Source organism: Cyanistes caeruleus, chromosome 6, assembly GCF_971803275.1.
Source record: "Cyanistes caeruleus chromosome 6, bCyaCae1.hap1.1, whole genome shotgun sequence".
Taxonomy (NCBI): Eukaryota; Metazoa; Chordata; class Aves; order Passeriformes; family Paridae; genus Cyanistes; species Cyanistes caeruleus.
The window spans coordinates 46528161-46553079 of record NC_141706.1 but is presented as its reverse complement, the minus strand read 5'-3'; the positions used below and the strand labels follow the sequence as shown (position 1 = coordinate 46553079).

At 42.0% G+C, this 24919-nt stretch overlaps 1 protein-coding gene across 3 annotated transcripts in view; it reads right to left on the bottom strand.

Annotated features, from left to right (window-relative positions):
- The window catches only part of ESRRB (estrogen related receptor beta), a 134764-nt gene that overhangs the window by 59806 nt on the left and 50039 nt on the right, over nt 1-24919 (bottom strand). Inside the window, exon 1 of one of the 3 annotated variants that reach the window (XM_086893435.1) lies at nt 21621-21889. The exons of 1 other annotated variant lie outside the window; for it this stretch is intronic. In XM_086893435.1, the coding sequence (XP_086749561.1) occupies nt 21621-21670 (50 nt within the window). In that variant the 5' untranslated portion in view covers nt 21671-21889. Of the gene's footprint in view, nt 1-9761; nt 9811-21620; nt 21890-24919 lie in introns of those variants that run through there. One more of the 3 variants, XM_086893436.1, reaches the window with a different exon arrangement.

The window sequence follows — 24919 nt, the reverse complement described above, 5'->3', positions numbered from 1 at the left end:
ATCATACTCTCATTGGTACATTTCAGGGTCAGTGATGTGTGGTCCCATCCTCCTGCAAAATTGAGAGTAGGCTGCTGATCAGCATCCTGTCACAAAAAGGTAAGTGCTGCCAAGGCAGCAGTCTCCAGAGAGGTGAAGATACAATGTTAATGTTTAAATCAGAGCCATTAGGTGGGGAAGGAAGGAACTAGGAAGTAACATTTCTGTTGTGGAGACCATTACATGTTCCTTGGGTCTGAGCAGAGCCATATGGTTGCAGGGAATGTAAGGCAAATAGATGGTGAACAGAGATTTGTTGAAGCCTCACAGAACAGAGACTTTCAGTGCCAGCCATCCACAGGCTGCCTCCTCTGGTGCGGGTGCCAAGGAAAGTTTCCTTATTAGAACTTCTTTTTAAAAGAGCCTTTGGCCATGAGGGCCCTAAATTTGACAAGCAAAGGGTGATACTGCAGACCTGTCCAGGAGACAAACCTGAGTAGTAGCTTTGCCATCCTTACTGACCTGGGAAGTAACTAAACCATCAGTATTGGCTTTGTCAGGTTACAAAGCTTCCCAGAATAGCAGAGCCATATACCATTCATACTGGTAGAATTCAAACACTTTAACTCATCCAGTCTGGGGCAAAGCAACACTGCAGATTAGGAGGAGGCCTGGCTGAGCTGAGAAGTGCACCTTGAGTGGCTCTAACAGGCATGTAATGCAGTCTTGGGAAGCCAATTTCAATAGTGAGACAGAGACAATGAGAAGAAGACGGGAACCATGAGGGGCAAAGGAGATGTAGAAGAATCATTAACTCTGAAAACTCTAAAATCTGTCAGAAACAGAAAAATAAGTTCCAATAACTTTAAGTCAAAGGCAAAAGTCTGGATCAGACAGAGGCAGATACACCTCAAAAGGAAAAAGCCAACAGATAAGCAGGAGAAGCAAGAAAAATATTTTGTCATTTATGACTTTGGCACAGAGTATGAATAGACACAGGACACAGACACTGTGATACAGATGCTGCCAAGATTAAAAGGTCTCTGAAATTAGTGCTTACACACACTGCAACACACAGAGTTCTCCTCACCAAGGAGGGTGGTTCTGCAGAACTACAAAATGTGCTTATCTCCAGTATCTGTGCGTGCAAATCACGACTGGCATGTGGAATGTAACTTTATACATACTCATTTAGGAATATGCTTGGAAAAAGGCAGAGTATTATTTGCTGAAAAATCTGTATCAAGGCAGCACTGATGCATTTGCACAGTACATAAGCTTTCATCCCTACTACAGAAATTCAAGCTAAACAGCCCAGGACAAGACACCCACTTCCAGGAACTTCCTTCCCACTAAAGCAAAACTGGAAAACAAACTAATTTGTGGGATGATGGCTGGGATAGGATAGGTTGTACTATTAAAGACATTATTCTCATTATGAAAGCATTTCACTGAACCAAAGTGTTAGGCAGTATACTATGTATTAAAGATCTTGGTCCATAAGAACTTCTATTCCAGAGACAAAATAAAAAATGGAGAATATTTTGATTCAAAATTTACAGATGGGGAGAGAAGCAGAGACTTGAAGTGTTTGTTCAGTATACCTAGAGAAGTTATAGAAGAGCTGGGATTGAAGCTTGGGCTTCAATCTTTATTCCAGCTCTAGAGCATCCAGTCTCCTTAAGAAACAGAAAGTGGGAAAGCTGCCTAATCACAGGAGTTACTTTGTGGGCATCCAAGAGTAATGTATGTACTTCATTTATTGGTAGAGACATAATGCCTCAGAAAAAGATCTTTTTAACAACAAAAATAACAACAAAATGCTGCAAAAACTTTTTTGATTTGCTCCAAGACTTCCTTTATAAATATATTTGAACAGTTCTCAGGATTTCTTTTCCTTCATGATGTATGTTTGGTTTTGCTTCAGTTATTTTAAGAGAAAGATTTTCACTCAGAAATGACAACAATGAAAAGACATAGTTTCGCTTCAGCACACCTAGGAAAAAAAAAATCAATTTTCTGAGGCTAAAATTTTAGCACTGCCTTAGGAAGTTAGGAAAAAACCCAACAAAACACTGTAAAGATAATCTCCACTCACTGGGAACATAAACCAGACAGCAGAAGGAAGTACTGGGCAGGAGAATCATCCACTTGACTGTCTGCAAGAGAAGGAAGGAAACAGGGAAAGGTTCCTTCTTCCAGGCCAGAAAGCAGTAACTCCACACTCTGTGAACACTGCAGGATTTGGGGACCTGTGCTGCCATCTTCAGGGATGCTCTCACCTTTCTGTGACCCAAAATCACAAATGAAGGAAAACAAAACGGGGGACATTTCCACAAAAAATAAAGACAAGAAAAATGAGATATCAGCTCTGCTCTTTTACCTCTGGGATTGCTGCTTGCCTGGTCATGACTAGCTCACAGAGAAACACAGAAATTAAAATTGGGAAAGCCAAATAAGTCCTGCCTAGACCACGTGCATCCCCAGGCTGCACTAAAGCTAACTAATCATTGCTGTTTCGCCCTGTCTGATTTCTCTCTCCTCTTCTAATGCAGAGTGGGATTATTCACTGAGCCTCGATGGCAGATGCTCAGTCGATGCTAACTAACCATGTCTTCTACAAAGCAATTTCAAAGAGACAGAGTGAGAGACCCTGACCCTTTCCCACAAGGGCTGAATTAAAATGAGTTAATTGTGTGCCCACAGGCTTCTCAAAGTCCTGCTTTGCAAGAATGAATCACAGGTATTCCAAAAACACATGGATCTGTTACTCTTCCTCAGACAAAACCGTGAGATTTGAGATGTTGTTGGGATATGTACTGTGTAACAACAATGTTACACTGAAGAGGACAAACACAATTCTCATTGTTTCTGACCTAGTGGACATGTGCACATCTTGAGCCTTTTTTAAGTGCTTTCTGATATGTGCAATTCTCCCTTATTTTTTTTTCCTGCTACAACTCATCCCTCACTACTGTAAATTCTTTGCTTCTTCTCTTACTTCTTACCTTGTTACACATTCCTTACATTTTTCAAATTGCTTTACAGGCTTCCAGCCACAGGGCCCTCATGGGTCAAATATTACACAACAAAAACCAATCCACTAATATTGCATTTTGAAGCTGAAGATCATGTTGTTCCCTACTTACTATGCTAGGACAGGACTTTCTTTGCCGGTCAAAAGACTGGCTGAATGAGTACTGTATTCTCCAGATCTCTCTTGTCCTCTGGCCTCACTATCCCCACACCCTCAGCAAATATGACTCTTTCATCTTCTCAATTCATCTAAATGACAAAATAAGAAATAACATTTTTATTCAAATTAATCACCAAGTATTTGCTCCTACTTAGGTCAGGATAACTGCTGAAGGTTACAGTATAAAACAGTACTATTGTATTTTAATAACATTAACAATCCATTTTTGTATAAAGCTTTTGGCTTTATACTTTATTTCACCTAGGTTACAGTTATTACTTGACAAAATGGAAGAGTTCTTTAACTGCTCAAGTTACTGTAGAAAAATACATTACAAATTATGATTTACAGTGAATAAGAAGCAACAATGCAGTATGCTTCACCCACAAGGCTACTCAAAATTGTATGCACATTTCACTCTTCCCATCTCTGAAACCTAACACAGTAGTAGCTCTTTTGCTGTGTACAGACAGAGCTTCTGAAGCAAAAAAGAGAATTGCTTGTCTCATTACAACTGTAATGGAAAATAAGGAAAAAAAACATCTGAGCTGAAATCCAGAACATTGGAATCCACCAAATAATCAATACTGCAATGCCAAGATGGGCTCCAGGGACACAGGACAACCCTGATCCTGGGTTGAGGTGCCAGCTCTCAGAGTAAAGAATTTTTGGTCAGCAACACCACTTTCCCTGCCTTCCACATTTGCTTGCTTGGCTCCTGCTCAGCTTTTCTAACCTGCAAGAGCACTCAGGATTACAACTTAGCATAAGTGTGAATGAAAGAGGAAGGAAAAAGGAAATGGTTTGCTCCCAACCATTCTACCAGAGTACCAGAGTAGAGACTCTTAAAAAGCTGATTGAACAGAGGAGAAAATTGTCCTTTTGCTAACAGATTATTTTAGTCATTCCACAATACTGAATAGACAGTCATGTCACATGTTGTTCTGGTCCTTTCTGTGATTCATCACATGCACTCAGCTTGGTCCCTCTGTTTTACTCATGTCTCAAACATGCACCTGCCTTCCCCCATGCTATCCCCCACTTCACTCAACCAACTGGCTGATGCTGTCTTGCAGACAGTGCCTGTGATGCCCCTCTCTACAAGACCTACATCTACTGAAAACACTGGCAGAAATCAACTCACTGATGATGGGTGAGATGTGCAATGAGGGATCCATGGTTTGTCTATCTGAAATCTGTACAAAACATAAATGCCCTCAGTCTATAAAACTGGACAGATTGTTTTTCTTTTCTCCAGCTGCTGCTGGTCTGAGGGAAAGAATAGAGCTGTCAAATCCTCCATCTTCTGAGCTTTCTGACCTCTGCCTCGGTGCCTTCTCAGCTGATCCCTTTCATTTCCCTATTCACACCACACTTCCCAGGGCAGTACCGTGTTTCACCACACCCCTACACTGGGAGTGTACTGCAGTCTGGGCCCTGGGAAGAGGCATTCCCCAAATTGTCCTGGAGTGAACCTGCAGATCTGCTGCTCAGTGCCTCTGAACCTCTGTGACTGCTCCCACAAGGGCCTGTGGAGGCACAGGAGAGATGTGTGTCACACTGGGCACATGGATGCTGCTGCAAAGGAGGATATGAAAGGCAAATTCTTCAGGAAATAGCAGTGGCTACTGCAGGCCACCACAGGGGAGCATGAAGAGAGCCAGCAGGAGACAGCTTATCCATGCTGTGCTTTGGTCTATGCAGTAATCCCAGCCTCTCACTTTCATAAGTGCTAAATTCACACAAAAATGTTTTTTTTAAAAACCCACCACAGGCGATTAAGCTGTGATGTAGATTAATTAGCTGCCATATTTCATTTTTAAAATCAGAACTGGCCTGTGCTGACACCAGGGAAACTTATGATATTTTCACTCATACCTAACTGCCTCTGATTTTTCACGCTGCCTAGAACTGAGCGGCTGCTCCCAGCCTCACCCATCCATGCCAAGCAAGTGCCTGCACCTACTGCAGGCACCCATCCAGGGTGCTGGGGTGAGGGTGGAGGACCAAGGATCTCCTAATGAAAGTGCTGACCCTGGTGTAACCTGTGTGCCCCAAGTAGCATTGCTTCAGTGTTAAAAACAAAAGATCGATGAATTGTATAATGTACTTTTACTGCTGTTAATTTTTTTGAGTGCTGCTGTTGTGTGTCTTCTAGAGGCTAACAGGACCCTTTGGCCACAAAGCAATATTTACTCTACCCTGGCAGCTGGGCTGCTGGAGGCAAAAGATGCATCCTTGCTTCCCAAGTGATAAGGAAATGTCAGAATGCACATCATGGAGAGGACATATCTGACACAGGCTCAGCACCACTGCATGCAAACATGGCTCAGCCCTACCTCCTACCTCTGGAAGTTCTTCCACTTTGCTTCTTTAAATCCTTCCAGGACGCAGGAGGTAGGCAACAATACTGTTTGAGAAAAATCTTACAACGGACTTTTCAAAACTAATTTTTCAGGTGTTAGACTCTCTTGTCCACCACTATATTTCTCCCTGTCCATTAAAACTGTAGCTCCTCAGAACAAATGCTGTTCAACTGACCTCCACAAAGTACCTTTTAATCCTGATGACACATTAAATAAGTGTTGGCTCAAAAAGCCAAGTCCCAAATCTCCAGCTCCTACTTCAATTCTCTCACGGATTTAATACGTTCACACTCCTGTTATGTTGTTTTATGTACTACCTTTACAGAAGTCATCCTTACAGCACCTTCCTTAAGCCAAGGAGATGCTCTGAGAGTCAGTTCCGTGAGAAGCATCTCCTGCAGTGGAGACAGAGCTTCACAGAAGATAGCCTTGCTTGCTTTAGCACAGCTGGAGACAGACAAGAAGTGTGCAATGGGTGCAGAAGGCATGTAGGCGAGGTAGCAAATTAATTTACACCAAGAAGCAGAAGACAGACACCATGTTACTCTCCTTATGTTCATTGGCATATGAAGTATTTATATCAATAATGATGCAAAGTATTCCTTAAAACCTGGTAAAGCACAGAACCTTCCTTTCCTTCCCCATCTCTTTCCGATTTCTAGAGCAAGCACTGCACAGCTGTAAAGAGACGCCAGAACAGGAACTACAAAGCAATTCCATCAGCTCATGAACTTCTCAAACAGAAGAGGTTTGTCGCTAGAGGACACAAAGTATTGAGGGTTCCCCAGATAATCAGACACACAGCAGCTGCTTCATGAAGCAAAAAAGCCTTCTTTTTCGGGGTTTTCTCAACCCTTATATAAGCTACTCCAACCAGGGGACCCTGATCGGTAGAAGGAACAACACCCCTCGCATCCCATTGGTGGGATAAGAGAGAAAAACAAGCTCAGAACATCTGTGCTAAGTAATTTCTTATTTACACAAATAATCCTTGAGCGAGAAAGGTTCCCAAGCCTTTCCCTTGGGAACAGCCAGCATCTGAGAGCTTGAAAATTCTCTCAGGTTCAGAAAATCATGTCCACAGAGGTTTGCCGCGTGCTGTTCTCTGTTCCCTCCATCCCACTCAGCAGGAAGAACTTCATATAAAAGTTGGGGAAGAGTGAAAACCATCTCTTGTACCACACTGCAAGAGCCAGAAGGTAAGCAACCTGTGATCCCTCAACACAGAAGGAAGACTTGAAACCATATTAATACCCAGCAGTGGCCAGTAGAACATACTAGAAAATTTTTTAGAATTGATTAGTGGTCCCCGGTTCTCTCATTTTCCAGCTCACTGACTGAGCTTTTTCTCTGGGGGATATCCTGTAGTATCTCTATCCCCATGAAAAACATCAGTTTCCTTCTTCCACATCAAGTCATTGTTCCTCTAATTTGCCCCAGCCAATGTGCAGAGCTCCACTCCCATCCCACCTCACAGCAGTGTGTATTCCTGTCTTCTCCACTGGAGCAGAAGTGCAGCACAGGCCTCCCACCAGCTGCTAATGTGTACCTTTCTTCTCTAGTTGCAGGGGTGCTAAACACACTGCAATAAATCCCCTCATCCCAAGGGAACAGTTCTCTTTCTTCAGGCCCCATGACGTTATACACAGCAGCTCTTCCCAATGTCAAAAGCTCTATTTCAATGCTCCTCTTCCCTCTGAAAGATCCTGCTGCTTTATGTCTTACGGCAGGGCAATTTGCTCCCATCACCACCCAGCTTTCAGACTGCCCACCATGGGGGCAGGCTGTGCTTTCAGCCAGTGACAGGGTCATGACATGGCCATCAGGCAGAAGGGACCTGTGTGCTTCTGTGGGAAAGCTTTTCATGTGTACCTCTTCCTCACCTCACAAGGATGCTGATGACTACTTTCACCTTGCAGCAGAAAGACAAAAAAAGCCAGTCGGCAAAAGTGAAGGAAAGTCCATTTCCAGTGCAACAGCCACATGGTGCACACTGAATTAGAAAGCTGGGAGAGAAATGGAGTAGTTTTTCAATGTTTGACCCCAATTTTTAAGCCAATTCCCATTCAATTTTAGCAACAGAAATGTGTGCATGTGCTAGCAGAATCTTTCTTCCTCCTCTGTGATCTCTCTTTCTCCTAAAGCTGTTGTATTCAAATTCCATTTTGCAGGAAGTAATGGCTGCGTATTTTCAGAGGAACTTCAGTAAAGTTAAATGAGAAGTGGTGTGAGAAACAGATGTTTTGTACCACACCTCAGACATAAACCTTGGTCACAAGTCAAAATGCAGCCACATGGACTCGACCTTGCCGTTGGCTTTTCAGCCACCATTGCTCTGTCCCAGTCTGACCTCAAGCTCCATGACACAGGTTCTACCCTTGCTTGTCCTTCCAACAGCGCACCATCTCCAAGCAAACACAGCTCCAACAGTGTTCACTGGAAGTATACTCTTTACAATCCAAAATGCTGAAGATCATTCTGAATCATCAATTCTCCTTCGCATGTCGTGTAGAGCAGTAGAATATTGTCTAACACTGAATCTTGCATTTCCTTGCAGCATCAGAGTTCTCAGGATACTACAGAATCAGATGGCACTAAACTTAGACTTCCTACCCATAGGGAGGTTTTGCTTAAGGCACAATTTGCCTTCTTCTTTATCTTGATTTTATCTATTGCTATAAAGATGAAATTGCTACTCAGCTTGATGGCATTATATATATAGATACCTTAAAAGAACCTCAAAACCAGATCTGAGTCTCTTCTTCTCAGCTATCCTGTTGCAGTCTTCTTTCTCCTTTGCACAGGAGATGGGTTTCTTGCTTATAAATTTGGCAAAGGGCATTCTCCTCTGGAGATCTCCGGAATTCTCCACATGCTGGAATGCTACTTTGGAGTCCTGATTTACTCAGCTCTGGTGTGTTTTTATCCAGATAATATTCTTTGCAACTTCAGCGAGTTCACACTTCACCTGCTCTCACACCTCATTTGGCATTTTGTCCTCTGTGCATTTTAGCAATGCATCAAACTGGTCCCCAGTTACCACTGCGCAGCCTTCTCCAACATACTCCAAATTATTCCCAAAGGGGTGAAAGAATCATTTCATGCATTAGAAGCATGAAACCTGAACTCTGAAAGAATCAGCCAGTGATCTGAGGCACTAATAGCACCTGGCAGAGTTTTAAGGAAAGAAAATCACTTGTTTCTGCCACTCCCATATGAAGGTTTAGTTGATTCCTGCCCCCTAGATTCAATATGATTTTTTATACGGGTTCTGTGTATTTCTTCTTCTATTGTGATATTGAATTGAATGGCCTAATATTAATCTTGCACCAGTTTAACATTAGTGTAACCAATCTGATTTTCAGAGTTCCTTGTCATTTACAGTAGCAAAAATGACAACAGATTCATATTCAAAGTACCTTGGAAGACAGTTTTAAAAAGAAAGTCCCCAAGCATGCTCAAAGGTTGTAGATGGCTTCTTCATCTTGTGGTTTCTGCTTGTCTAGTTTCCCATATAAATTCTCAACACCATCCTCTTTCTTCAACAGCAGTGACAGCATTTCATGGTTGTTAGCTGCTCTCAGAAGATGAAGTAACCTGATACAAATTACCTATTGCTGCAAGTGCAACAGAACCTCTTAGCATGGTAGTCACTTCTAGAAGGCTGCAAGGACTGACTACATTATTACAGGCAGAAGGTTTTCTATCATGGTAGAAGTCATTTTAATATGGCATTCTCCTCAAAGATTTTTCTCTACAGCTATTCAATGCTTTTTCCCTGGTTCAGCAATCCACATCATGAACAGTGGACTACATTCATGTCCTAACTTTCACATCAGTGATGTACAAAAGCTGCAATGAGACCACTCAGATGGCATTCTTCCAGGAGAAACCAGAGACAATGAGGATTGAGAACAGCAGTGAAAGTAATGGGCAACCGCCAAATGAATGGACTGTTCCTGGTTAAATCTGCATTTAATTGTTTCTCATTGCTATTCATTTACCCTGTTAAGACAAGACCGGGTATCTGATCAACAAGATGATAAACCAGCTACTGAGTAAAAAAAAAGATGAGGATATTTAAAACAAATACCTCTACATATTCATCACATTGTGATGTGGATAAGCTATACTCTAAACTTGATAAGAAATTTCTGTATAACCTCATAAGACATAAGAGATGACTTTGGTGAACCAAATGTAATTTTAAGACAACACACCTGTCATTCTTAGCTCAGGTTGCCAGAGCCCAACAGTTCAGGTCTCAACGATCTCAATGACAGTTATACCCCCAAGGAACCAGGTAGGGGATACTTCTCTTCCACATACATTTAACCTAAATGGATCTAGAATTTCTGTGTGACACTTCTTTTAGGAAGTGACTGACAAACTAGAAAGAGTTTTAAAACACCATAACATGATCGGGAAAACTCAAGTAGGAGATAAAAACCCTCAAAGGACACATGAAGCCACAAACTGTAATATAGTAGGGTCTTTCTGAACATAAGCAAACACTTCTTCCCTGCTGTGGGTGACCAAGCACTTGGACAGGCTGCTCAGAGAGGTTGTGGTGTCCCCAACCTTGGAGATACTCAAGAGCAGTCTGGACGTGGTCCTGAGCAACCAGCCCTAGATGGTCCTGCTTGAGAAAGGGGTTGGAGCAGATGACCTCCAAAGGTCCCTTCCAACCTCAGCAGTTCTGTGATTCTGTGAGACCGCAAGAGATAGCTCCACTTTGGAAACGGTGTACATAAACACAAATGACACAAAAAAGTCATGAAGATTAATGTATTTCTCAAAGACTGCATGAAACTCATACACAAAACAGTAAGGTTTCCCCGTTAAGCTTCCTTACCATGAGATCTTCATAGACTGTGGCATCGCCCTTCAGGCATCCAAACTTATACTAGTAAGATGCTGAAGGGAGTGCACAGCAGGGATGACAGAGTCTCCCTGGAGATTCCATCAGATCCATGAACATGGAAGTGCTCTCTTAATGCAGTAATGAGAGCAATGCCAAGATGCCCAGGAGAAACCCACTTGTACTTTTAGAGGAGGACAAAGTAACTTGAAGATTTTCGAAGAGCCGGTCTGTGAAAAGAAGGGTGTTTGGGCTGCTCTCCAGGCCGGCCCCGCAGCCCCCCGAGCAGCCCGGCGCACTGTCAGTGGAGCCCTGCAGATGGCTGCAGAGCTCTTCCAGCTCCTACCTGCGCCACGGGCACCTGGAGCAGGGACACTGGCCAGTCCTGCACTGAAGGAAGCAAAATTCTTCTCCTTTCAAAAGATGGACACCTCTCTATGCTGCCTTTATTTCTACCCAAATGTAACAGCCAGTCGCCTGCAGGCTGAATATCACTGTTTTTAACCTCACAAAGATCCTCCGTTTGCAAGTTTTCCCACGGCGACAGCTGAAAGACAGAGATGCTGTGGCTCTTGAATGTGACAGTGCACTCCCCATACACAAGAACAATTTGTCGCTCAAGATGCTTTTCTTAACAAGGGTCTGTAGACCCAAGAAGCTCTTACAGAGCAGATATTTGAAAAGATGCATCCATTCCTGTCTTGCCCATGCGGCAGCCACATCCTCCTTTTCTCTTCCCCAGACTTCCACCTAACTGAGCTGAAGAGCACGCAGCCTTCTTCTTATACCTCGTGTCAGGCTCAAGCACTGTTCCTAAAACACCTTCGTCCACCGTCTTTCCCTTAAACCCTATTCTAAAGCAATGAATCCTTAAAAAAAAAAAAATAAAAAATTTAGATCTCTGCCACTTTGGATGCCCTCCTTCCTCCAAAGCCATGTTTCCTATTTCCTTCTCACCTCTCCAGTCTTACACAGCAGATCTATGTAGGGACAGGGGGTTTTGCACCACAGAATTCTGTGTGAAAATCCTTCCTCTATCTCAAGGGATTAATGAGCTTTTCTGCATCCATCTCGTATCAGTTCCACACTTTGGGCACAGTAGCCTGATGTCTGTGCAGGTCTCTCGACAATTACGGACAGCTCCCCACCACAGGAACACTGACACTCAGTGAAATTCAGTGCCCAAGTCAGATCACTCTGCTTGAAAATTCCAGCTGCAGTATGATAGTGGGAACCATTTCTCTGTAGTTTATATTTACCTGGTCCCTTTCCAATCTATCCATCACAATCAAGTAATTGTCTTCCAAGAGGGAGTCAAGAACTTATAATAGACACCAGTGCCCATTCTCTTTTAATCCATCCAATATTAGATTCGTTAGTCACCAGGATAACAATCCTATTTGCAAATCAGCTACTTTTATCAGATAACCAGTGGGACCTAGTACAATACCTATTAGTCAAACAATATCACAACCAAGATATATAACTGCTTCTGTACAAAAACCTTTCTTCTAATCCTTCTTAAACTCAACAAGACTGATTGGCTTTTATTATTCGTGAATTAATTTTTAACTCTTGGTCCAGCAGGGGAATTGAATCTATAACATATTGCAGAGACCGAAGCAAAGTAACAGTATGTTGAGAAAGTAAACCAACCAAAAAGCCGGTATTTTTTCTTCTTTCAACGAACAATTAAGAGGGCTGAATCTGTTTTGCCCTAAACACCCAAGGGAAAATTCTAAGGAAAATTAGCACATTAAAACATGTATAGATAGCACATCACTGTACTGTGAGAGCTTTTGTTTTTGTTTCATAATTATGTTATTTAAAAAAGGCTATGGAATTAAATTTGTTAGTATTTTAAGAAACAAGTCCATGTTAGACTAGGAAATCAAGAAGGGAAATTTCAACAGAGGCAGTCCATATTATTAGAGAAGTAACGATCATGGGCAGTGATTAGGGCTTATAGTTGCTCTGTAATGACAGTCCCTTAACTGTAATAGCTAGGAAAAAAGAAACTGCTCTGTAGGAAAATAAAAAACACTTTAAAAAAGAATAAAAATACAATTTTCAGATACACTGTAGGCAATGGAATTGAAACAAAATCCTAAAATATTTCATAATCAAATAACCTTTTACGTTATTCCATAAGGGGAAGCCCACTATATTTTGTGGCTTACTAGACCGAGATGGCATCAAAAAAAAGAAATAATTCCAAAGGCACCAAAAGTTAAATAAACAGATAAAAGAAATTCCAAATTGCTGACTTTTATGGCTATGGCGCTCGAGCACATCTTTATCTTGACAATGTTATAGCTGGATCTAAGTTCTGCATATTGTTTTTCAAATTACTCTGTGATACTCCATTTAAAGAAAATCTCTGTTCCTCTTTAAAAAACTCCAGTTCATTGATTTATAAACAGGAGATCTAACTGCAGTTATTTAGCAGCTAATCCTATATAATCCATAATAATATATATTCCCAGAGAAACACCCAATTTTTTCAGTGCACATGTTCTGTATGGCATATTTGTACAGCATTTTACATTTACAAAACACCTTCTATGTAAGGCCATGAACAGATTTACAAGCTTGAATTAATAAAGAATGGGAACAATCTTGTGATGAAGACAGACAGACCTATCCTTATTTCTTTCTATACATTTATACACCAATACACGCAGAAATACATAACCACACGCAAAAGTCTTCCGTATGCATCCGAAAAGATGTTGGATGGATAAGTGAGATAGCTCACTAAGCAACATCAAACAAACACTTGATTATATGTAAAATTATATACTTTATGTACATGTGTGTTCTGTTAAATTGTAGCATGTGCACAATTATGTAAAATTAAGTGTGTGTACACATCTCTGACAGACATCCATCCATGCACTCACAGATCTCTGTATGCAAGAAAACCCTTTTCGGTCCTACTCCGGCAGATCCTAGCCGACCACCTGTAGGGTCGTGCTTGGTGACCCTACACAACTTGTATCAATTATTTCAAAGGAGATACATTTGTCATCATCAATATAAAACAATACCTATGAATGTATGATACACTTAAACATCATTTTCACAAAGTCATATTTGCTGCAACCTATAAAGGCAAAGAGAACCCACAGAAGGTGAAGTCGTCATCCTTCACGATGCCCAAGCACAAAAACACAAGCTCCCGCGTCGGGATTTCCCTGGCTTTGCAGATGAGTTTCGGTTGTACAAGACAGCAGTGACCAGGCTGCACATCATTGCTCAAAGTCGCTGTTTAACACAGGTGTGTGGAGAGCCCTCATCCAGCCAGATACCTCTGCATTACTGATTAATCTGATAACAAAATTTACCTACTGCAGACTGTTGGGCAATAGGCACCGATGCTTTTAGAATTTTTTCAGTGTCTCCCTGTACCATTACCCCCTTAACCTACAAAAATGACCAAAAAAAAAGCCCTCATCAACAGAAATACAAGAACTATGAAGAAACTGAATTAAACTTTTAAGAATAAAAGTAGAAGCAACAATGTATCTGTCTGAAAAGGAACAGAAGCAGGACTGAATTTATGTGTTCTAAAGAATTAAATCGCTCTCCCTCTTCAGCACTTTCTGAACTGTTAAAACTAGATGGCCATCACATATCACACATGGTCTGGAAACAAAGAAAAAAAAAACAACAGCAAGTCCTTAAAATCAATGTATAAATTATAAATTGTTTTAAAAGTTATAAGCAAAGCATGTAGAAAATGTACACATTGAAAATGTGTCTCCGTTAATTCTGGTTATGTGCAGTAAAAACAAATTTTATACCAAATCCCCAAAATCAGTAACATCCTATGTTCATCATTGCTATATTGCCATGTCCGTGAAAAACTCATCTAGATTAGTGTAATTTCTTGAATCATGGAAATGTGTTTGAGAAATTTGTCAGTTTGATTGAACAAAACCAAAAATGACACAGAAGACTCTGGAAAAATAAAATCTGTTGAAGAATAATTCTTTGGTGTTCTTCAGCTCTTTAATTTTTTAGTATATAAAATGATGTAAATCTCACTGAGAAATTTGGTTTGTAATTATTCATGTCAGTGCATTAAAAAAAAAAGTACTTGCGGAAACTGATGGAAAATTGTATTTCTGTTTTATTTTCATCCAAGTGCTTATACATTCTTAAAATTATCTTCATATGCAAAGTCATAATTGGAGAATTGAACATTTTTTTTAAGCTGTTCTTTTGACCTTTGTCTTGAGTGAAAGGACAGCGAGACAATACACTCACCAGCATTGTTCACAGTGACGGCTCCATCACCGGAGATTGAAGGCCATTATTACAAAAGGGAACTTTAAAGTGTTTAAGTGTTTAAAGAAAAAGGGGGGAAAAAACCCAGAAAATAACAATTCTTAATGTGCCATATGCACAAACATCTTTCAGACCAGCAGACACACAGCAAAAAAAAAAAAAAAAAAAAATCTTCTTGTAAAAATATCTGCAGTAAAACACAATCAATTCAAAACAAAAGGTGCTGTAAGAAATTTTCTCCTGTTATGCAGGATACTCTAAGCTGGAGGTCCCACTTGTATCAACCACATTATAGGCTATGCTAGTTTAAGAAAAATACATGACTCCTATAATACATGGTAAATCAAACACAATTTCCAGGAATGGAAAAGGAAAATTTGGACAGAGGGAAGGAATCCTCATCAAACACTCTTATCCTACCAAGAAGAAACTAGAATAGGTTTCCTTTTCCTTCCAAGCCTTCAACAGTGTGCAATGTTTGCGACATGTCCTTACTGTCACGGCAAAAATTGTATAAAAACAGCTACCATCTCAACATTTAATTGGTTTTCTTTCATGTATACAAAAATACAAGAATAAATAGAACTCTGTCCAAAACAAGAACAATCCTATCACAAATTTTATTGCAGTCACAAGTTTTATTGCAGTTATTAAGTCTTACCTTGAAAACAAAAAAGAAAAGAGACTATTAATATGAAGAAGTGAAGTAGCCCCTTTTTGCTTCCTATGCACACATAAGTTTGTGACTTTATGAACTGATTCTGTCTTGTCCACTAAATTCCTATCAGGATCAGAAATATCTTTTGTAGGACAAAAAAGTCATAAGGGTGACTAGAGTGAGATTTGCCAGGATTCCATAAAATGAATAGGATTTGCTAGATATTTATTCCTCCCCCATTCAGAAAGGGAGTGCAAGAAAATTCCAGCTCAGCAGGGACAGAGAGCCATCGCAGGTTGTGTGATAACAGCTTGCCACCTGCTTTTCGCAAGTTGTCTCTGCGAAGTGCAAGGGGCACTGAGTAGTAACGTTGCCTGTGGTGATAGGAAGGCACTGAACAGCTCAGTATGCAAAAGCACTTACTGGTACACAGTGCTCTTCACAAAGGGCATTGCAGAATCCTTTCCAGGCTGTGTCAGAAGTGCTAGGAAAGGAAATATTAGTGCATGTGTCACAGGAGGAACATAAGCACTTGCTATCACAATAAAAGGAGGTATAAGCAAATACAGGTACAATGCTGCTCATAGCCAAAGAAAAAAAGGGGAGGGGGTGGTTGGCAGGGAGAGGGAGAAGACAGGAAACTTAGCAGCAGTCACATTAGAAGGAGCATTTCTCTGCAAGAACAGGAAGGGTTAACAGTGGCATATAAGCTCTGGTCCAGTCAAGATAGGGTCAAATGATGTGCAGTGAAAAGTTTCAAGTCCTCAATCCCCCAGAGCTTGTTTGCTAATTACATTTGCAATTACAAACATGACAAATATATTATTACACAGTGCATTCCACCTTGAGCAGACATGTTTCTCCTCACGGACAGTCATTGCCAGCAGCCAGACTCTCAAGCCCTGGAAGAATCAAAGTGCACTGTGCTCCAGCTGCAAGCATCATTTTTTTGTGGGCATCTCTATTGCTCTGAAGAGACATGGCAAAGCTTTAGCAAGAAGCAGCATAACAAGGATGGAATCAAATGCAAAGAGTAAGTTATTACAATTTAATTCCTAAGAAGTAAAACTTGCCAAGTCAATAGCTATTACTAACAAGTAATATTGTGTTCTGTTCCCAATGACAAACACAAAGCACTTCCCATGTAACACACATGCAAGCTACATAGAAATTACTACATTCAAAACTCAAATGCAGCTAATACCACGAAGACAGAAAGAAACCAAGTGTTTCCTTTGTTTTTTGGCAAGGTCACCATAACCACGTTCTGCTAATATCTTCTTTATTAAGTTCCTTCACTAAGCAAACAACCATTCTGATTCATCATTTGCCACACAAACTGATCTTTACCCTTTTTTCCCCCCAGTTTCTACAGTGGCATTACCTAAGAAGCTCACTGCTGGGTTCTGGGCAGATGCTATATTTACTTGCTCACACTGCGCAGACAAAATATTCTGTTGTGCTCCCTGGCTGTAATGTTACCGCCAGTAGCTCCACAGAATAAAGAACAGGTCTGACTGGGAAGAATTTCCTAGTCTCTGCAGTCTACACTGGAATTGCTGATGTTCAGCTCTATGACCCCCAACTCTTAAACCAAGGAGCACAAGTTAGAGTAAGAAGATGGGGAAAGGATTTTGGCTTTTTTTTATCCACGATTTGCCACCACTTTTTTCTACTTCTACTATTTCTTTCCTTAATTAAATCTCTCTTAGACATTTTACACTCTTTAGAGAAATTCTACCTTGCTCTTGACAGAACCCATAAATTTCATCTACACTCAGGTTTAAACCTTTTACCTTTTCCCTGTTTCTGTTCCCTAAGAGAATTTGTATCCTTCAAGCCATGGAAAATTTTGTAAAGAGACCCACTGACACAATGCACAAGATTTCTTATTGAACTGAAATAATTTGAAGAATACAGGTATTTTCAAACAACATGAAATTCAGAGCAGCACTGACAGTGCAGAAACAGGGCTGGGAAATAACAGCGGAAAGGGCACAGAGAGTAGAGCAATGTTCTCTTGGAGAGGAAGAAAACAGGCTATGAAACCTCTATCACAGCAACTTTCTCTGATGCAATCTCTCCAAAGTCTTTCCCCTCTCAGGCTAAATGCAATATTTATTGATTACTTCTAATCAATACAATGAAAAAAATCCTATTTTTTAAATATATTGATCTTTCCATATTTCTCAATAATTGATAATGATTAGATCATGTTTACTTTTACAAGTGGAATTAGAAGAGGAGGGAAAAGTTAATATAAATATTCGAAAGGTACTGATTTCCTCATCAGCTCTGCGCTCACTGAGCTTAGTGTACTGAGACCCTGTTTTGTGATGGGAACCTTGTCAGAAACCCAGTAACTAAACCAATTCCTTATAGAGGTTTTTCAATTTATTCTGTCAACGAAACGAACAACTCCATCCTATTCTCTCCAATTAACAACTCCTCCCAGTCCCAGCCTCTGAGATACATTCAGAGCAGACAGTTGCATTCAGATTCTCTGACTCAGATTTCTTCCCATTCACAGAATATGGAGATTTCCAGTAACCTCTGAAATCAAATCACATTACTTCAATCTATGCTTTAGGGTCAGTGACAGCAACTTTGTTAATTCTCTGCTGCAGGCTCTGGAATTTGCTCCTTCATTGCCTTAAAATTCCAGCATTTTACCATTCCATCTCTCTATCAAACATGGAATTTATTCCTTTCAACTTTTTCCTTCTCTTCATAAAATAATTTTTATTTTCATTACAGCAGTGACTCACTTGTATCTCAGAGTAAACAGTGTAAGAGACATAGCATCTGGCAGGATGCTCTCGTTTGCCAGTGATTTTTATTTTACCTTCATAGCGGCTCCTTGGTTACTTTCTGTCTGTCATGTAGAATATTAATAAGAAACAGAAATGGCAATTTTGTAGTCCTACCAACATTTCTGGTGGCAACCATAATGAAGCAGGAAACAAAATTCTCCTGAGATTTAGAAGTTCATACGGAAAAGTAAAAATTCCGTATTCTGCTCTCTCCTGAAGCAGCCTTAGGTTTGCACACGAGAGAGATACACCACCAGGACTCCACAGGATATATGCATGTGTGCATACCTGTGTGTATACCTACACACAAATATTTACAGCTGCACACATGTGCTCGTGTGGGACTACAATGACATCTTTTACATGGCAGAGTGCACATCAGTGGTGTCTGCACGCGCACTCCCTTCCTGCCGTACCGCAGACAGGCGCTGTCAGTGCAGTTTAACTAATGTATTCTCACCATATGCCCTCACCTGAGAGACAAACTGCAGGTACAAATCACTGCCTTTGTTAATTTTCCAATTCGAAAACACTTTAAACAAATTCCAATTCATACAAAAGCTTCTTTCTTGGAGCTGCATCATCTACCCCAGGGACAATTCTCCCAGAGGTCAGTACCAAAACATAGTAAGCGGCTGCTAAAGAGTGGATTTCTGTGTAAGAAAATAAAATATACGTGGCCTTAGGATACATGCACAGAGGGTCAAAACTAGGAAGAAGCATTTTCTTACTCTCCCTGAAAGATTCTGCACCGAGAGAAACCACACACCTGCAGAACTTCCACAGGTTCCTTCCTGGTGCGATTACTTAGATCAGCACACACAGGCAATGGAAAGGGAATTTTCACTGCTTGAAGAAGATGAATACAAAACCTGAAGAACAAATTAGAGGCAAGGAATTCTTCTGCCTAGGTTTTGTTCAGACTCCTTTTGACTGTTATAAAAATTAAGATCTCATCAAACTCCAAGGTGAAAGGAGTCACCTCTCCTCTCCTTTGCCTTCTTCATTCGCTCTCTGTTTCAGTAATTATGAGGCAAAATACAGTTTCCAGGGAACTGTATGGATCATATATTGAGTGACCACATCCACTCTCTTCCAACATTTTAATCTTCCTCATATTCTTTCCTATAGCTTAACAAGCAACTAAAGAAGAAGCAGCAGTTTGCAGTATTTTAAAATTTGTTCCTAATTAACGCTTAATGTGGCAAAAATTGCCATCCACAGAATTAACAGTGGAATCTAAAAAAAAAAAATAAAAAAATAACTTAAAATCATTTCAATCGCTAGCAGTCAAAAGAATAAATCACTACAGTAAGAATAATATGCTCATACAGCTAGTTAGGGATACAGGCACAAATACAACACCTGTATTTACTTTTTATGTTCACAGGCTAATTGTGTTATAGTGGGAGAAAAAGACAGTTAAACAGATACAGACTGGGCCAACTCATCCTCAGCTACAGGAATATAATGTGAAATCTAACTTTAAAAAAACTAGAATGTAAATCAAATCAGTACCTGACACTCTGCACATATACCTTTATATATATTGTATTTTTAAAGCTGTTCATATTTTGCTTATCTCAGTAACTTTTTTCAGACTTTCCTGCACCATCACATTCCTTTAAATTAAAAAAATGGAAAAAAATGAGGTTGAAATATTTTAAATTCTATTTCTCTGTTTTACCAAACCTCAACAGCGTTAAAGTGCAGGTCAGTTGGCACACACAGAACCAAGCACCTCTTTAAACAAAGAGCTCTCCAACAGTTTCTCATCTCAAAAAGCAGCACTCCCTGCCTGCTGTAAAGCCATAGGGGCTCAGTGGCACTTCCCCCAGGGCCACCTTCATCTGTCTACTCAGCAGCCAAGGAGTTGTGCATATGGGTAAGGTGCACTTGACATTTTTGAGAGCTGACTGAAAGCCCATGAAAAAGTAAAAAGGGTGAATGGCAATACAACGTGCAGATTACTTCTTACTGTTTTCATGTTGTTTGAGTTCCTTTTTCTCAATTCCAAAAGTACAAAAAATACAAGGAAAAAAGTTAAGAGACAATATAGTAAGTGATGAAGACCTAGCTTTTCATTGTGGCATTTTTTTCTTTTCTTTTTTTTAATGAAGGTAAATGCATCTTCTATTTTTGCCTTAATATTAAGACTCCCAGCAGCATACAGAATACATTTCCCTTAAGAAACTGTTTGTTTATTTTTAATTCAAAGTGGAGCAGCCACAAGTGTAGCACCAGTGGGGAAAAGAAAATCACATGGGTTAGATTATTAATTTATATTAACAATACAAAGTCTCATTTTAATGAAACTGCTGGAAGCTGGGGATTAAAGGAAAGAAAAAATGAGTGTAAAGACAGATGGGATATCAGAAAACAATGTACAGAAAGACAAATAAAAGCTGAAATGAGGGAAGAGGGGCATTTGTTGATGGTTTGTTTGATTTAAATTATTTTAATTATTTTAATTTTACTAAATACAATGTATTCTTAAGACAAAAGCAATGAAATAGGCAAAATTACTTAATTCCCACCTCTGATGACATAAAACCTGCATAGGTGACACACGGATTAACATGCAAACACACAAAAGAGGACTCTGCTCAGGGTGAGATTTATTGGAGAAACGCATTTAAAATTAATTGTTACAGTCAGCTGGATGTGAACGCTGAAAAGGTTTTGCCTTGTTTCCTAACTTCCCCAACAGGATCAAACCAAACTTAACACGCTAAAGTGATTTTAAACACAGCATTTACCAGGCACAGCCCACTTCGGAATACAAAGAGCAGTAGCAGGTGCTAAGGTATCAGCCTCCAGTCCCAGCTTGGGATGTCTGTTTGCCAGCCCTCCGACTCACCCACTCTTTCCCCGGGCAGGCTATCCAAAACAGTAGTCTGTGGGAAACTGAATTTCCATAGTGCATTTCAGATGGAAAACAGACTTTTAAAATAAAAGACGGTGCTTTGATGGATCTGCTTCGTATAATTTTATATGCACAACTCTTTATAGGCACCTAGTAATTCATCTAATAAAAATCCTAGCACATACGGAAAGTAAAACTGCGCAGGAAGGACTGTCAGTGCTCACTGTTAGCTGCCTGTTCCTAGGAGATGAAGCGTTAGAGGGAGAAGTTACACGGCAAGAAGGAAACACAACCAGCACGCCTACCCCCCCAAGTGCTGTTCCGCGGGCTCCGGCGCACCTGCCGGCGCGGAGGTGCGCCCTGCCCTGCCCTGCCGTGCCCGTGCCCGTGCCCTGCCGTGCCGTGCCCTGCCGTGCCCGGCCGCTCCGAGACACCGGCACCGCGCTGCCCCGCGGGGGTGGGCGGCGGCGGCTCTGCGGCACGGAGGCAGCGGGACTGCGGGGTCGCTGCCCCATGCCGCCCGCAGCGGGACGCAACGCCGCTGCCAGCCCGCCCCCGGCCCGCCCGGTCCCGGCACGGCACACTCACTGGTTGTGGTAGCCGAGCGGGTCGGAGATGCACAGCTCGGAAATGTCCATCAGTCCAGTTTGAGCATTCCCGGTTGGAAGAGAAAAAAAAAAAAAAAAAGGGAAAAAAAAAAAAAAAAGAAGAAGAAGAAAGAAAGAAAGAAAAAACACAAGATAACAACTAAACTGCGGCGGGCTGGGGAGGTGGGGAGCGCCGGGAAGAGGAGCCGGCCCGAGCCCGGCGGCGGGGCAGGGGCGGCGGGAGGCAGCGCCGCTCCGCTCCGCTCCCGCACCCGCGTGCGGACACACTGACGGCGGCAGGAGGCGGGCGGCGCGCAGGACACGGCCACGGGGGATTTCGCCGCCCCGAGCCCCGCTGTAGCTTTAACGCCGGGAGACGGATGGAGACGGCAGGGCGGCTATTGGCTCCCGCACGGGGGCCGGGCTTGGACGGCGGCTGGGGGAGGCATGGCCGGGGGGGCCGGCACCGCAGCGCGGCCGGGAGCACGGCGCAGCCCCGGCCCGGCAGCGCTGCGCTCCGCGGGGACGGGCAGTCCCGGGCCGGGGCCGGAGGAGTCGGGGCGCAGGGCGGGCCGGCAGCCGGGCTGCCCCTGGCACGGCGGCGGGGGTGACACGGGTGACACGGGTGACACGGGATAGCAGCTCCGGCTCGGTCCCGCCGCGGGAACGGTGGCAGCGCAGCGCACTGCCCTCTTCCCCATCGGTCTGTCTCTCGTGGACAGCGGCTGTAGAGTTTAGGCTTATGCAAAAACTTGAGGTGAAGGGTGCCCCGTGGCTATTTAGGCGGGCGGGCCGGCGGGCGCCCATGCTCAGCACAAGGCTCCGGCGGGCCACTGGAACATGAGTGTCCCGGGCGCTGTGACATGCGAACACACGACTCCACCAACACACGCTTCGTGCACATGCAGAGCCGCGTCTGAGCGCGGCACAGCCTAATCGCTGCACTCGGACATCTGTTTTCCCACACATACATCTATTGCCACGAACGCGTGCGGAAGAGCACCCGAATCCCGTTTCAAAGCAGTGTAATTCAGGTGTCACTTCAGTGCAGTTTATGAAGCCACACTGGAATAAGTCGTGGCACGTGAGATCAGAATCAGGCATTCAGGACAACAGCACACATTCCTAGGCACAGAAAAAAAAACATAGCTGCAGACCCTCAGAAGTCTTCACAAACATCAAAACTGGCTCATACAACTAATTTCACGAAGGACATATTTTCAAAGCTCTGCATATGTATCGACTGCTGCTAGAGTCTGTGTCCTTTCACACAGACATTTTCACACTCACACAATTGTACTGCATGTTTGCAGCAACACACCAACACCTATCTTAAGGTCCCTCTCCATAAAAGCATGCAAACTTCTCGGGCATATGCCTACCACACTCAGTCCTGCACTGAACGCTTGACTCACACAGAGCTGCACTAAAGGTACTGCTTGCCCCTTGCTACCTACTCTCTACCCTTCAAACTGCGCTCCCAAACCTCATTTGTATCTCTCCTACACTTCTAGTTCATGTTTAAATGTTTGCTGCTCAGATATATAAAAATATCCTTAAGAGGTAGACAAAAAACAGAGGCCTTTCTAAAACAAAAATACATACAACTATATGTGGATAAAAGCTTCATGCTCTTATGCCAGGCAAACAAAAATTTTAAATAAAGTAGAAATTAGAAGGGTGTTTTTAAATATAAAACCCAGAATCTAATTTGAGGCAAAGATGTACAACACCAGCAGAAGCAAAGGGCAGACTAGAGCTTTTTGGATGATGGAGTACTACGGAATAAAAGAAAACACAATGTGGCTCAGTTATAAGCAATAAACACACAATAAATTAGGCTACGACTTTTCATACAATCAGTATTTGTAGAAACTTGAGAATATTTGGAAAAGAGAAATGTCCAAATTCAAAGCCATTTCCAAACCTCCTCTACCAGAGATCTTTAACAGATGCATATAAACTAACAGTGCCCTAATGTGTTCCCAGGCCATGTGAGGACAAGTTAGGTGATTCTGATCACCTATCTTTAAAGGATGTCAAGACAGAGGCCTTTCATGGTAAAAGGTACACATGAAGACGGAAAACAGGTTATTTTAAAACACAGAGACAGAGAGAAGATGTATCCAGTTTTAAGAGTACAGCAGAATCAGATTACCTGAGTGTTGCAGGTGGCACAAGTCAGATTATACATTTTTCTTCGACCAGAATTAATACGAGTGAAACATATATACATAATACCTTTGTACAATTAAGTGATATATCATCACAGCAGAAACTCTAAGGTGCTTTAAATGTTGAAGAGACAAGACACAAGCTTTAGCACATCATTAGCATTAGTAGGGCCCAAGGTTGTAAGGAATCTCACTAACCACATTGGAGAGCACCTGCCCAAGGAGAGGCAAGGACAAAACCAGCACCTTTGTGTTCCCGACAGAAAGCTGAGGCCAGAGAGGGACTGACTGGTGACTTAGTTTCCCCATAAAGAAGATCCTTGTGCAGTAGCATGAGAGGCAGGAGGAGGCACACAGGGTCAGGGTTTAGGCAGACTACAGTTCAAGAGCAGTCAGGATGTTTGCAGTGAGCTGAAAACAATTTTCTTCAGAAAGGTGCACCGTGGCTGGATCCTGACTGTGCAGAGATTAACTCTGGTGTAGGCTCTCACTGAATGGGAGACCAGAGTGGGAATGGCTTGGCAGGCAGGTCCTGCTCTCCCAGTAGCTGATGTTTTAATTTTGCACTTTAACTTTCATGCAGGCTGAGGTGATGCAAGCAGGGAGCCATGAGATTGCCTGGCACAAGGTCCACAGGACTGAATTAAATTATATCAACAGTACAATAGTGGGTTTGTACTCTAGAAATGGGCTGTTGCTGACAAGACTACCTGGGTGAGGTGGGCATTTGCAGTACAGAGCAGTGCAGAAACGTAATATTAATCTCTTCTGACTCAGTGCAAATGGACAAATTGAGCTTCCCCTGCCTTGAGAGCAACTTGTGCAGAGGTCTGACCCTTCCTTTCTGAGAAGGATAGAAAGGAATAGTCTCTGCCGGTTGAGCTTGATCTGCCAACCTGAATTCCTGAAGAAACAGAACAAGAGTCCTGCAAGCTGATTTTGGAACTTCAGAAGGCTTCATCCTTTGCAAACCTCCACACACAGCTGAGCTCTTCTCACAGCTTTAGCCAATTTCTCTTCCCCCAAAGAATAAAGAAGGAAAAATTGATCTCAACATGGTTATCCTTCAGATATGTGTGGTTTTTAAAACGGTTCCAGGACTAAGTTAGAAAGGACTGTAAGATTA